General features: G+C 33.9%; 2 protein-coding genes across 20 annotated transcripts in view; one reads left to right on the forward strand and one right to left on the reverse strand.

Moving 5' to 3' along the window:
* LOC107626073 (disease resistance protein RML1B-like) lies at positions 1,933-13,108 on the forward strand. Of its 14 annotated transcripts, none has more exons than XR_002358062.1 (6): positions 7,228-7,948; positions 8,127-9,213; positions 9,314-9,619; positions 9,719-12,242; positions 12,370-12,483; positions 12,613-13,108. XR_002358062.1 is itself a non-coding variant. In XM_016328853.2 (6 exons), the coding sequence occupies exons 1-5, from the start codon at positions 7,449-7,451 to the stop codon at positions 11,798-11,800; spliced, it is 3,519 nt and encodes a 1,172-aa protein (XP_016184339.1). In that variant the 5' UTR covers positions 7,228-7,448; the 3' UTR covers positions 11,801-11,845; positions 12,036-13,016. The 14 variants fall into 14 exon arrangements, 3 of the variants coding, with proteins under 3 accessions (XP_020972092.1, XP_016184339.1, XP_020972091.1); XR_002358063.1 differs by having other exon boundaries at positions 12,384-12,483; XR_002358061.1 differs by having other exon boundaries at positions 9,719-11,496; positions 11,763-11,845; positions 12,036-13,016.
* LOC107626075 (CLP protease regulatory subunit CLPX2, mitochondrial) overlaps positions 13,129-15,120 on the reverse strand; it is a 4,746-nt gene continuing 2,754 nt past the window's right edge. For 2 of the 6 annotated variants that reach the window (XM_016328855.2, XM_016328854.2), the window contains 7 exons: positions 14,782-14,838; positions 14,498-14,568; positions 14,314-14,413; positions 14,086-14,190; positions 13,809-13,871; positions 13,565-13,687; positions 13,129-13,469 (listed from right to left, as the gene is read on the reverse strand). In XM_016328855.2, the coding sequence (XP_016184341.1) occupies positions 13,314-13,469; positions 13,565-13,687; positions 13,809-13,871; positions 14,086-14,190; positions 14,314-14,413; positions 14,498-14,568; positions 14,782-14,838 (675 nt within the window). In that variant the 3' untranslated portion in view covers positions 13,129-13,313. Of the gene's footprint in view, positions 13,470-13,564; positions 13,688-13,808; positions 13,872-14,085; positions 14,191-14,313; positions 14,414-14,497; positions 14,569-14,781; positions 14,841-15,120 lie in introns of all 6 variants that reach the window. The other 4 variants (XM_021116436.1, XM_021116437.1, XM_021116438.1 and 1 more) reach the window with 4 other exon arrangements.

A 15,120-nucleotide genomic window follows, 5' to 3' on the forward strand; every position in this document is an offset into this window, starting at 1 on the left:
AAAAAACAAATTTCTTAACCAAATATTTCAAAAGAATTAAAAAAAGATAAAATACATCTATAAAAAATCAATGTTCTTCTTTTCCTCTCATACCTGTATTTTTCTTATTCTTCTAATGGTGATGAGTTTTTTTTTTTCCTATTTTTCTTTTAAGGAGTCTAACACTTTTTATTAATATTAACAAACACTTTGAGATAACACTTTATTTTTATATTATTAGAATTTATGATTTAAAGTTTATGGTTCAAAAAGTTAATATATAGTATAATATTTTTGTTGATCAAGTGTTAGAAAAAAATGATAATTTTTTTTCAATCACATACTCTTACTCTATGATTTAAGCACTATGAAATGAACTCGTACTATTAATGTAAGAATATAATCGACATATGTAATTTTTTTTTAAACAATTGGGGATTAAATTTTTAGCACTTTCAACAAAAATGAAAAATAAAACTGCGGCGAAGTTTTGGACTGCTACTCTATGATTTTTATTTTTTTTATAATATTGTTTTTTTCTGTTTGTATTTGTGTTGTTTCTTTCTTTGAGGAAGTTTTGGACTGCTACTCATCTCAACTTCAGCTTTTGACACCATAAAAAAATATTTGATTATGATTTTCCAAGAAATTGAAATGTCTTGAAAAATAACATTAGCAGGTTAGACAATCATATTCTTAATTCTCATTTTCATGCCCATTGTTATACTTGTTTTCTACTTAATTATAAACTGTAATGTGTAATATTCTCTTATATTTTTTATTCAACATGATATGAATCTAAATTTATTGAAGAAATTGTGAAAGATATTTCAGAAAAACAAGGTAAGAAAATGGTGTACTTATTTTGTTATTGCTTATGTTAATGCAGCAAATGTAGCTAGTATGACAGAATTTCTTACCACTACTTTAATTTCCAGGGTAGAGAAATAGTTGAAGGCATTATGTCAGACTTGTCTCAAATAAGAGATTTACACTTGAATGCTAGCTAATACCTTCAGACATCATCAAATGTGTGTGTTCCTTCAAATCTTGAGTTATTTTCTTGTGAGCTAAGATACTTTGAGTGGGAAAGATTCCCCTTGAAGTCTCTGCCATCAATTTTTGTGTTGAGAAACTCATTGAACTTCACATGCCATATTTGGTTTAAGCAGTATCTGCATCTCCTTTAGAAATTGTATGAGATTGGATGATTCGGCGCGCTATATAATGGAACAATCCCATATCATCATGTTACAAGGAACAGTTGGATATGAATTTAGACAGATACTACTAATATACACAAGATTTTATTTCAATTCATGGTTGGATCAAACTATTTCTATGAAAAAAGAAAGGCAATGCTGTTTGCTCAGTCCTAGAGTGTGGTATTTCCTCCAATATATGTCTCGGATATCATGAACTTCATTCAACAAGCAGAGTTGGAGATGGAGATTGGTCATAATTAAACCATACAAATGAGGGTAATGATGAATTGAATATCATTTTAATAGTTCTGTATATGATTCAATAATGTTACTTCTTTGCCAATGGTAGGAAGCTTAATTGCTTGGCGTATTATATTGCAAAAGACTATAATGAAAAATGTTACTCATTTAATAACAACATACATATACATGCAACCATCGAATTTTAGACCAACTTCACAAATTCCCATGCAAGATGTCTATATCTATTTGCGTGTCACATGGTGGGGTTACATACAAAACAAAAACGTAGAAAAAAAAGTATAAAAAAGACCTTATAAGATTGCCCCAGACGCGTTTGCTGAACATGAAAGGTGAACAAAATGCATTTTCAATTTGGTTTTTCAATCCCACTTTTATTATTATATAATATAACACTAAGAATTGAGAGCTTTAACAAAAGAATAGTGCACAAAGGTTCTTCTAATTAAGAATGGAGGAGGAACCAGCCAAGAAACAACCAAGAAGATTAATCTATGTATGTACGTTGACACTGCACTCACAACATCACTGTGTTGAAGATCCCACCACTGGCTAGAGAGCCTCTTCCTTATTTTCAATGGCTTCTTCTTCTTCTTCTTTGTTGGATGCTCCCAGAATCAAACATGATGTCTTCATCAGCTTCAGAGGAGAAGACATCCGCACTTCTTTTCTTAGCCATTTGCGAAAAGAGTTGCATCATAACCATATCGATTTCTTCGTAGACGACGAGAAACTGCACCCTGGAGATGACATTTCATCCACACTTATTCAAGCCATTGAAGAGTCTTCTATTTCCTTGGTGATCTTTTCGGAAAACTATGCTTCTTCAACTTGGTGCTTGAATGAACTCGTGAAAGTAATTCAATGCATGAAACAAGATCAAAGGATTGTGATACCTGTTTTCTACAACGTTGTTCCCTCTGATGTGCGCCATCAAAATAATTCCTTTAAGGAGGCTTTTGATAAACACCGACACAGATTGAAGGGAAACATGAGGAAGGTGCAAAGTTGGAGATTTGCTTTAATGGAAGCTTCTAGTTTATCTGGATTTCATTATCCATCGAAATATCAGTTAGTTCTTCTTTTTACTATTTAATCCACTTCTCTAGTACTTAACTATATGGTGGATACTCCCATGAAGATATTATAATTGTCATCATGTGATGATTTTTCTTTTTGACCCTTAGATGATGGATTGTAGGGTTAGATTTTGATATGTTATAAAAATGTTGTTTTTATTTAAAGTGTGGCCAAATCAATAAATCACACTTTTATACAAAGCATCTTCATAAAAAGATGTTTTTTGCATCTTCATTTGAGTAGTTCCCTAACTATATTGCCATATGCATATGCATACCTGCTAAGCTTTTTATGTTTTTTTTGTCAGTTATACTTGTCTTCTTTTATGCAAAAGGCGTTCCATTGGCTTTAAAAGTTTTAGGTTCTTTTTTATATTCCAAAACCATAGAAGAATGGAAAAGTGCTTTGGGAAAGCTCAAGATTTATCCTAATATAGACATTTTTAATGTCTTAAAATTGAGTTATGATGGGCTAGATGATTTAGAGAAGGACATATTCCTTGACATTGTATTTTTTTTCAAAGGAGAAGATAAGGATGTTGTTGTACCATTTCTAGAATCCTGTGGTTTCTTTCCTGCTATTGGCATAGGCAACCTTTCACGTAAAGCTCTTATAACTATTTCAAAGTATAATATAATAGAAATGCATGACTTGATAGAACAAATGGGTCGAGAAATAGTTCGTCAAGAATCAATTAAAGACCCAGGAAGACGTAGCCGCTTAAGTAACTATGAGGATGTCTACAATGTGTTGAATAATAATAAGGTAAGAAATAAAATAACATATTTAATTTCTTTCCTTGATTACATTTGTTAATGCAGGAAATGCAACCAGCATCATAAGATATGGCTTCGAAGTGTATTACTCTCAAATAATACACTTTCTTATTTATAAGGTTAAAGAAAATCAAATGAAACAAAAAGAACACTAAAAATACACCAAACTTAAAATTTAAAACCAAGATAAGAAAAAGATTTTTAAAATTTTCGAATTAAAAATTTTTTTTGAATAATTAAAAAGAAAGGACAAACACTAGAGGGACACCAAACATTAAAATTTTAGAATCAAACAAAATTTTCAAAAATTAGAGAGAGAAACACTAAAGGACATTAAAATTTTAAAAATTAAAAAAAAGGAAAATAACACAAAAAGAAAAGAAACCAAGGTCAATTTTTTTTTCAAGAAACTCAAAAAAAAAAAAAAAGAAAAGTCAATAAATATCAAAAGGACACCAAACTTAAGATTTGACACAGGACTCAAACAAAAAAAAATATGACTAAAGATGAAAAAGAATTTTGAAAAATTTTGAAAAAAAGAAAATAAAGAACACAATTTAAAAGAAAAACAGTAAAAAGTACCTGATATAAGGAGCAAGACAACCAGTAGTTTGTCAATCTCGAACAATCCCCGGCAACGGTGCCAAAAACTCGATCTGCAAAATTAGAACTCGCACAACTTCACCGGCAAGTGCACCGGTGAAGTTTTTCCATGTTGTCTTCCATGTTTGTTTCAAAGAATTCCTCTTCTTCCTCAGCACCAACCACTTTCTTTCCTCTTGCCTCCCTCCTTAATCTAAGGAAGGTCCTCTTTTATGACATTTTAAGTCTTAAGAATTTATTTGAAATTTTATTTAGAAGAAAAATATTGAATTTGAGAACCTGTATTATTTGAGTTTCGATTTATTAAGAAAATAGTTATATGTCGGATTTAAGTCATTTAAGAAAATAGTAATACACCAATCTAGAATTGATTCCTTATATTAAACAAGGTACCCTCATGGTGCAAATATCAGACAAGAGAGAGTTGGTTAACTATTAACGCTGCGTATGAACCTTGGCACCAAATAGTGGGTTTCATTTTGTGCTGTGTTGTTTCTCATATTCCTTCTCAAAGAGTGTTTCCTCGCGTGATCAGATGTCTTTCGGATTTAGTGAGCAGCACACATTTTGTTAAGGCGACGGGATGGAGCTCAAACCATGTTTGTATATGGTTTGGAAAAGTTCGTAGTCACCATGGATTGCGCGCCAAGAATGTTACACTTAAATTCAGTGCTGTAGCTTCAGATAATTATTATGACGAAAGATGGACGGTCAATGAGGCGTTGCAATATAAATGGGAAGTGATAGGATGCGGAGTTCGCCCAGTATATGAATCAGACATCCTGGATGTTTTTCAAAATGTGGATCCGGAGTTCCAGTTCTTTTTTGATAGACGCAGCTTATCTCAGCTTCGTGTTGATAAATTCATTTTCACTCTCGACGAAGTGAAAACACGGCTGATTCGTAAGATTGAAGAAGAAAGAAGAAGAAAAGAAGAGTCATGGTCGGAAGAAGTCGAAGAGGAATCATCGTCCAAAGACGTATACAATTAGATAGGTATTGAAACAAGTGTAAGGCGCATTTCATTCTAAAGTTAATAGGAAATTCTATACAATGTTTGATTCCCTTTCATGCTAGTATCAGTTAATAAAATACACAATTTTGGCACCTCCACTCAGCTTTAACAAACTTTATTCTAGCAACACTGATAGAATGCCATACTGATAAATATGCTAATGTGGTAAATTTTTGGGGTGCAGAAATCACTTGTTTGATCAGTGAAGGCTGAGAAATTACTACTTCAGTCTTCTTCTGTTGCATGTTGTGAGGAAAGACTTTGAATATTCATGTTGCTTCAGATTTTACTATTGGTGGATGTAAGGGGCAAGTCCTTCCGAAGGTTGTTGGCGATGTAGTCATTTATGCTTTTTAACTTGATTCATACTTTTCTTTAAAGCAATTAAGATAATCTTGCTAATCTATTACCAGAACGGTCTCTTTTCAATTAGTTTTTATGTCTATTAATTACTTATGTTGATTGTAAATTTTTGGATGGTGATGTATTTGAATGGAGCAGCTCTTATTCTGCAGTTAGGTGTCCTTTTGAACTGTGACTCTCAGCATGCTGTTCATCTTACCCTATTTAAGAGTGAACATTGGAAGTGATATATATTCACAAAGTAGTCACACCGAGGAAAATGTAAGTCATATAGCCACTAACACTTGTCCATAACTATACATGCTTGCCTTTTATGCATCTACTTGATATTTCTTATTATTATGGTCTTGAAGTAGTTGTTGATTCACCTAATCCAACTTTTTTATAAAGTTTTCATTACAGGGAGTTCTTGCTGTCTTGGACAGTTGGACTTGGTCTTATGTTTGCTTCCCCAGAGACAATTCAGCTTGCCCCTATGAAATGTCATGGTGATTGGTTATTTGCAAAACAAAAAGTTTGATCAATTGAGATAGGTCTTAGGTTGTAGCCTCTCTTTTTCCCTGGAAAAGGAAATGTTTTGATAAATAGTGTGGAAATCGTTGGAATTCGGAGCATCTATGTTCATCAACCACTGGATAGTTGGTGCTAGTAATGTTAATAGTCAATTTATTAGGTTTTGTAACACTAGGTGAGGTTAGCTAAAATTTGTAAACCCATTTTGAATCTTTTAAATGGTTCTGCCTTTAACTTTAGCAAGTAATATCCAGTTAAGGACTCCTATCCTATTCCATATTTCCCCATCTTCAGCTGCATACAGCAGTGTTTGATATATAACAACTTGTTTAATCCACCCAAGAAAGGATACATGATGTGAGTGACGAGAGAGCTATTATAGCAACATTGAATTTAACATTCTACTATGCTCATTAGCTGTACAGAACAGTATTATTCATATCTGAAATGAAATTATATTTAATTTTAGCAATTTTCCTTTGATTAATAATTATGCAAATAATGATGGCTCATTGATATACTGCACTCATCGATCGGGCAATTCAGTTTCTTAAAGATTGCTGCAGCCTTCAATCTTTACCTGAAAACAATATTTAGTTTAGATGCAATATTTAGTTTAAGCAGTATCTACGTCTCCTTTAGAAATTTTATGAGATTGGATGAGCGTTCAGAGCGCGATATAACGGAACAATCTTATCTCATCTTGTTGCAAGCAGCAGTTGAATATGAATATACACAAGATCAAACTATTTCTATGAAGAAAGAAATGCAAATGATGTTTGCTCAGTCCTAGAGTGAAGCGTTTCATCAATATATGTCTCAGATATCATTAGTTTAATTCAACAAGTATTGAATATGAGTGTAAACCATGCAAATATGAGTGTAATGAAATCTTTGTATCATTTATGTTTAGATAGTATGATATTCATTGCCATTGGTGTTTTTTCTTCAGATTTGAATGAGTGAAGAGAAGGACTCATTTATTAAAGTATATATGAATGTCATGACGGTGATGGGTTTTCAACATCCACAAATTAAATCTTCATGAGCACAACTACATAATGCTAGAAAGTTGTAAAGTTATCTGTGTCTTCTTAAATTTTAATAGTTCTGTATATAATTCAATAATGTTGACCGTAAAAGGAGTATATTCAACGAAAAATTCCTACTTCAACAATGTTACTCATTTAATAACAACATGCATACATGCAACCATCGAATTTTAGACCTACTTCACAAATTCCCATGCAAGATGTCTATATCTATATGCGTGTCACATGGTGGGGTTACATACAAAACAAAAGCGAAGACAAAAAAAGTTCCATGTCTCGTGAAAAAAAAAGTATAAGAAAGACCTTATAACATTGCTCCAGACGCGTTTGCTGAACATGAAAGGTGAACAAAATAAATTTTCAATTTGGTTTTTCAATCCCACTTTTATTATTATATAATATAACACTAAGAATTGAGAGCTTTAAGAAAAGAATAGTGCACAAAGGGTCTTCTAATTAAGAAAGGAGGAGGAACCAGCCAAGAAACAACCAGGAAGATTCATATGTATCTATGTATGTACATTGACACTCTACTCATAGTCACTCACAACATCACTGTGTTAAGATCTCACCACTGTCTACAGTCTCTTCCTAATTTTCAATGGCTTCTTCTTCTTCTTCTTCTTTTTTATTGGATGCTCCCAGAATCAAACATGATGTCTTCATCAGCTTCAGAGGAGAAGATATCCGCACTTCTTTTCTTAGCCATTTGAGAAAAGAGTTGCATCGTTACCATATCGATTTCTTCGTGGACGACGAAAAACTGCACCCTGGAGATGATATTTCATCCACGCTTATTCAAGCCATTGAAGAGTCTTGTATTTCCTTGGTCATCTTTTCGGAAAACTATGCTTCTTCCACTTGGTGCTTGAATGAACTTGTGAAAGTAATTCAATGCATGAAACAAGATCGAAGGATTGTGATACCTGTTTTCTACAACGTTGTTCCCTCTGATGTGCGGCATCAGAATAATTCCTTTAAGGAGGCTTTTGATAAACACCAACACAGATTGAAGGGAAATATGATGAAGGTGCAAAGTTGGAGATTTGCTTTAAAGGAAGCTTCTAATTTATCTGGATTTCATTATCCATCAAAATATCAGTAAGTTCTTCCTTTTACTACTAATTACTAAATCCACTACTCTAGTACTTAACTATATTGCCATATGCATATGCATACCTGCTAAGCTTTTTATTTTTTATTTTGTCATAGTTATACTTGTCTTCTTTTCAATTATAGTTGTAATGTGTAATATTTTCTTATATTTTTTATACAACAGGGATGAATCTAAATTCATTGAAGAAATTGTGAATGATATTTCAGAGAAATTGTCATATATTTTCTCAATAGAATCCAAATGTCTTGTTGGAATTGATGATAATTTTACAAGTATTGAATCATTATTGGAAATTGAATCCGTCAAGGTCCGAATCATAGGAATTTGGGGGATGGGAGGAATAGGTAAAACTACTATTGCTGAATTCTTATTTGACAAATATTCTTCCCAATATGAAGGCAGTTGTATGTTGAAAAATGTAAGAGAAGAATCACAAAAGTTTGGTGTGCCTTATTTATGTGAGAAACTTATTTCTGAGTTATTAGCCGGAGAAAGCCTTGTTTTGAAAGGATCATCCAAAGCAAGATCCGCTTTTATCCAGAGAAAGTTGAGTCGAAAAAAAGTTTTCATAGTGCTTGATGATATGGATACATTAGAACAGTTTGAACATCTTGCTACAAAATGGTTGGGACCAGGTAGTAGGATCATTATAACTACCAGAGACAAGCATGTCCTTAGAAAAGTTCATGGAATATATGAAGTCCAGGGCTTGAGCTTTAAAAATTCCCTTAAGCTATTTTGCTTGAATGCTTTTGACAAAGTCTATCCTGAAACTGGATATGAAGAGTTTTCTGAAATAGCAGTCAATTATGCAAATGGCGTCCCATTGGCTTTACGAGTTTTGGGTTCTTTTTTATACTCTAAAACCATAGAAGAATGGGAAAGTGCTTTGGGAAAACTCAAGATTTATCCTAATATAGACATTTTTAATGTCTTAAAATTGAGTTATGATGGGCTAGATGATTTAGAGAAGGACATATTCCTTGACATTGCATTTTTTTTCAAAGGAGAAGATAAGGATGTTGTCATATCATTTCTAGAATCCTGTGGTTTTTTTCCTGCTATTGGCATAGGCAACCTTTCACGTAAAGCTCTCATAACTATTTCAAATCGTAATACAATAGAAATGCATGATTTGATAGGGCAAATGGGTCGAGAAATAGTTCGTCAAGAATCAATTAAAGACCCAGGAAGACGTAGCCGCTTAAGTAACCATGAGGATGTCTACAATGTACTGAACAATAATAAGGTAAGAAAACCACATATTTAATTACTTTTCTTGATTGCATGTGTTAATGCAGGAAATGCGACTAACATGATAACATGTTTGGCCATTGGATTGTTTGCAGGGAACAGACTCAGTTGAAGGCATTATGTTGGACTTGTCTCAAATTAAAAGAGATCTACATTTAGATGCCGACACTTTTAAAAGGATGCCTAATATAAGGTTTCTTAAATTTTATGATTCATGGAGGCAAAAAGAATCAGCAAATGTGCACGTTTCTTCAACTTTTGATTCATTTCCAAAGGAACTAAGATACTTGGAGTGGAGTGGCTGCCCTGTGAAGTCTCTTCCGCCAAATATTTGTGCTGAGAAGCTTGTTAAGCTTTCTATGCCAGATAGCCAAGTTTCTAAACTTTGGGATGGAGTTCAGGTATACATATCTACATGTATAAGAGCATCTTTTAGCCTTCTTCTCTTAATAGAAAATTAAGTATGTTAACATGTGATGATGGTCCCCTTATTGTTATAGGATCTTGTAAATTTAAAGAAGATTAACCTTAGGGGATGCAAGCAGCTAGTGGAGCTTCCAGATTTTTCTCGTGCATCAAACCTTGAAGAAATATGCCTCATTGAATGCGTAAGGTTGTTTGAACTTCATCCATCCATTTTATCCATCCACAAGCTCGAAAATTTAAGTGTTTGGGGTTGCAAAGCACTAAAGAGTCTTAAAAGCAATATCCATTTAAAATCTCTTAAAAAACTCGATGTTCGTTGCTGCTCAAGCATGAAGGAATTTTCAGTGTCATCAGAGGAATTAATGAGCTTGAATTTCAATGGGACAATAATTGAAATGTTGCAATCATCAGTTGGCCGTCTCAGCAAACTTGTAGAGTGTGATCTGAGTAATGTGAGACTTGAAACTCTTCCAAACGAGCTGTGTCTCTTAGTATCCCTTGAGAAACTAAATCTTGAAGGATGCAAACAGTTGATTGAACTCCCTCACAATATGAAAGCCCTGTCGCGGTTACAGGATCTCAACATAACAGGTTGCTGCAGCCTTGGATCTTTACCGGAGCTTCCACCGTCTCTTATACATTTATCTGCCACAAACTGCAGATCGCTGGAGAAATTGTTCAATATAAAGACACTATTCAGTTTAAATCTAAAATCCATCTCATTTGAAAACTGCGAGAGGCTTGATGAGCATTCATTCTTAGAATATGTGCATCTTACAATGATGGGAGTAGCAATTAGAGATATATTGGCTGACATGCTGCAATACAAAATTGAACCTCATGCTGATGATGACGATACTACGTTCTTCCCTGAATCCAACAATCAGGTTTTTTATCCCGGAAGCAAGGTTCCACCATGGTTCATATATCAGACAAGAGAGGCTTCAGTAACTATTGACCTTCCTGCAGATCAACCATTGAACCAGCTAGTTGGTTTCATTCTCTGTTGTGTTGTTTATCATATTCCTTCCCATATAGAGTCTCCCACCACTAGTCGTGCTTTTTATTCAAAACGGCCTCCCAAAATCCGTTGTCAATACAGTGGTTTTGGGTATAGCAAACAGTTTGCTAAAACGAGTCGATGGAACTCAGATCATGTTTGCATATGGTTTCATGCTGCTCATAATCGTCAATGGCATGGCAACAATGCCACATTTAAATTCAAAGCTGAAACTCTATCTGAATTCAAAGTTGAAACTCGATGTGAAGATTATACGCCATGGAATAAACGTATCCCATATGTATGGAGGGTCATAGAGGAATGGGAGGTCATAGGGTGTGGGGTTTACCCAATATATGCCTCAGACATCCTAGATGTCTTTCAAAAAGTGGATCCTCAGTTCCAGTTTTTTAAAGATAGAAGCAGTTGGGAACGGAAATCTGGGATTGGGAGGACTGATCTTCAATCGGTTTACACTCTCGAGGAAGTCAAGACAAGGATGATTCACAAGATGGAAGCAGACCAAAAAAGGTTCTCATCGGTTTCCAGGATTTGTCGAATTTCTAATAACAGGACCAGGATGTCAATGGTTTCCTTAAAACCAAAAGAAGTATCTCAACGCTTGAATGAAGAAGAAAACCAAGTCGATCAGAGAAACAGTTCTCCATTACCTTGGCGTTTGGTAACAAAGATGTTTAAGTGCTTGTATGGGTGCTGTTAAGTTGATGTCTTTTTTCAATAAAAAAATTACTTTTATTTATTCATAAAATCTTTTAAAAAAAATAACTCGAAAAAAAATATTTTCTTAGAAGTTCACCCAAATAAACACTAAACATTTCCGAAAATAGTAAGGTGAGAATGTATTCCATGCTTCATTGCTTCTTACTTAAACCGAAAAATTGTTTCCAAGAATTAGAAAAATGTCAAAGATGCAACAATGTGATCCAATGTTCACATTTGGATCATAAAAGAATGACATTAATCAAGATTCAAACTGCACTATTGGATCACCTTAGTGTATGATGTACCAAGGTGGTGGTATATCATAACTTCGTCCATAAATAAATAAATTTATCTTAAATAATTGAAGCAATTTTTAATGTAAGCAAGTCTAACAGGGAGTTCAATACTTGGACAGAGTAAATTACTTCTTTGATCAGTGGAAGCTTAATTAGTTTTTGGTGTGAGGAATGCTGCCAAGGTAATCTCATATTTCCATCCTCATTCTCTTTCGTTGTCTTATTCATGTCTTAATATATATTGGTCTGTAATTATGATTTATGAATGAATTTTTCCATCCTTCCAAGAAATGATCACAGTCAGAACAACTTGTATATGAGAATGTCATACTGACTAATGTGCTAATGTGGTTAAGGTTAATCTTGGTGCAGAAATCACTTCCTTGATAGGTGAAGGTCGAGAGATTACTACTTCGGTCCTCTTCTATTGCATGTTGTGATAAAAAGCTTGGAATATTCATGCTGCTTTAGATTTTGATATTGGAGTATCTAAGGGGCAAGTCCTTCCCATGGTTGTTGCTTTTGGCAATAAAGTGATTTATGCTTTTAACTTAATTCATACTTGTTTAATAAATTAAGGTAATCTTATTAATCTTTCATCAGAATTGTGTCTTTTCAATTAGTTTTGATGTTTATTAATTACTTAAGTCGATGTACATCTGATTTGTAAACTGTTGGATAGTGTTATATTTGAATGGAGAGACAGCTCTTATTCTGCAGATGCCCTTTTGAACTGTGACTCTCAGCATGTTGTTCATCTAATCCATTGAAGAGTGAAAATTGAAAGTGATACATAGAAAGTAGTAACACTATGGAAAATGTAAGTGATAAAGCCACCAACACTTGTCCGTAAGTATACATTCTTGGCTTTCATGTATCTAGTTGATATTTCTTACTACGGTCATGAAGTAGATGTTGATTCACCTAATCCAATTAAGTTTCATTATAGGGAGTTCTTGTTCTCCTGGATTTGGTTTTATGTTTGCTTCCCCGGAGACAATTCAGCTTGCCTCCATGAAGTGACATCATGATTGGTTATTTGCAAAACAAGAAGTTTGTTCAGTTGAGATAGATATTAGCTTGTAGCCTCTTCTTTAATGGATAGGGAAATGCTTCGAAAAATGGTGTGAAAATCGTTGGAACTCAGAGCATCTATGTTCACCAACCCGTGGATAGTTGGTGCTAGTAATGTTAATACTTAATAGTCAATTTATTAAGTTTTGTAGCACTAGGTGAGGTTGCCTAAAATTTGTAAGTCCATTCTGAATCTTTAAATAGTTCTGCTGCCTATAACTTTTCTTGATCCATCAAGAGCAAGTAATACTCCGTGAAGGACTCCTATCCTATTGCATATTTTCCCCATCTTCAGCTGTACACAACAGTGTTTGATATATAACTACTTGTTTAATCCAACCAAGAAAGAATATATGATGTGTTGTGACTAATGAGAACCCTATTATAGAGAGATTGAATTTAACATTATACCATGCTCATTAGCTGTACAGAATATTATTCATATTTGCTCTTAGTTATTTTTTCCCCTCCTTTTTATTTGAGGGTGGGGAGGTATATACCATAAGGATAATAACAAGAAAAAGATGCAATAAAGAAAAACAAAAGGATGGTAAGGAAGATTCTGACAAGTATTATCTATGTACAAACATATGCTGATGTTTGATCCTCCAACGCTCCATCATCAACACTGTACAGGATTTTTGCGCCACAGCCAGGGCCATCCAATGAACCGACGGCCTCTTCGTCAACCAGCACTGCTTTTACATTGTCAACATCCACCTTGTTTGGAATCTGAGGATAAGGCAATCAAAATTCAGAAAAGACACATTTATATTAATAAAAATGAAAACAGAATAAAATCTGACACTAAAATATATAGAATGTACCTCGAACATTGCTTCAGTAAGAACATTTTCTAACAAGGCTCTTAAACCACGGGCACCAGTGTTCTTTGCCATGGCTTTCTTAGCAATCAATCTCAGAGCAGTATCAGTGAAATGTAAATTGACCTGAAACATTGGATCAGACATGCCAACAATATTGAACAACCCAATGAGGTATGTTGGAGAAGAATTTAAGCACAATAAGAATCGGGATAAAACATGAATGGGGAAAAGACTAACAGCTTACATTGTTCATTTCGAACATCTTTCTGTATTGTTTAACAAGGGCATTTTTAGGTTCAACAAGGACCTGTGTTTCATAAAAAGTTTTGTGAGAAGCAGTGGAATTCACAAAGCTGATAGAGGGCTACGTGTATTCACATATTTTATAAGAATCAACGATGAAGTATTTGCCTCATATTTTAAGGGCTACTAGATGTATTCACATTCATATTTAAATATAATGAAAAAATGGACTCCAAAGCAGAAATTGGACATGCATTTGCCATAGACATTCTAGATACCTGAAAAAGTTGTTCCTCGTTCAAAGCAGACAAACCAGATAGAATTGGGAAACGCCCCACAAATTCAGGAATGAGGCCATATGCAATCAAATCACCACTTTCTACCTGAAAGCCCAAATATTACTGCATTATCTACATAAATTTATGCTAGTACCCAGCGAAGTAACAAACACAAAAAATGAAAAAAAATGCATGGCCAAAATACAATATTTAAGTATAAGATCTCACCTTCTCAAGAAGTGACGATGTGACTAGAGCATCAGTGAATCCAGAAGTCCTCATGTTTGCACAAACTGGTGCTCCAAACCCAATGGATGAGTTTTGCTGCCTGGAAAGGGGAACGACTTCAACTGAAATTCCCAATCACAATCTACAGGGATGCATGCCACATAGTAGCAGAATATGGCCTCACCTTTCAGAGATAGTTTTCTCCAAATTAACAAAGGCCCCTCCACATATAAAAAGAATATTCTTTGTATCAATCTGAAAAACATCATGCAAGGTTATCGGATACACGAGAAAACAGAAAGTCTGCGATTTCAAACTCTTCAATTCTATATTAATTTTCTTTTGAAACAAACTCTCTTATCTTCTCATGACAAGAATATCCTCAATTCTAAATTTCAACCATTAGTGGTACTTTCTCTTATCTATGTCAATAATGAATAAATGTAAATTCTGTTTGTGTGAACACACCAGAATGTTATCACCAGCATGATGCTTGCTAGCTCCTTTATCAGGTACACTCACTACCTGAAAGGAAAAGATAGAAAATACAAGAATATAATATATAAATAGAAGATCACAAGCATACTTCAAAGTTTTAAAATCATTAAATTATATGGATGCAAGTCTATTTTATTTTCTAAATACTTCCCCTGCAGTCGACTAATGCTTATGCAAATGTGTACAATGGTTTCATCCAATTGCTAATCATTTTCTAGGGCTACCTAGATCTGATGCAATGTTACTCCAAACAATGTTTCTTTATTGACAATGTAAAACACAATGACATGAAATCATATGCAATCTGCA

Source organism: Arachis ipaensis, chromosome B02, assembly GCF_000816755.2.
Source record: "Arachis ipaensis cultivar K30076 chromosome B02, Araip1.1, whole genome shotgun sequence".
NCBI classification, from domain to species: Eukaryota; Viridiplantae; Streptophyta; class Magnoliopsida; order Fabales; family Fabaceae; genus Arachis; species Arachis ipaensis.

Coding starts and splice junctions, on each gene's coding strand:
- LOC107626073 (XM_021116432.1), top strand. CDS start 7,449: ATGGCTTCTTCTTCTTCTTCTTCTTTTTTATTGGATGCTCCCAGAATC. Junction 9,214..9,313: donor ATGTACTGAACAATAATAAG/GTAAGAAAACCA, acceptor GATTGTTTGCAG/GGAACAGACTCAGTTGAAGG. Junction 9,620..9,718: donor AACTTTGGGATGGAGTTCAG/GTATACATATCT, acceptor TTATTGTTATAG/GATCTTGTAAATTTAAAGAA.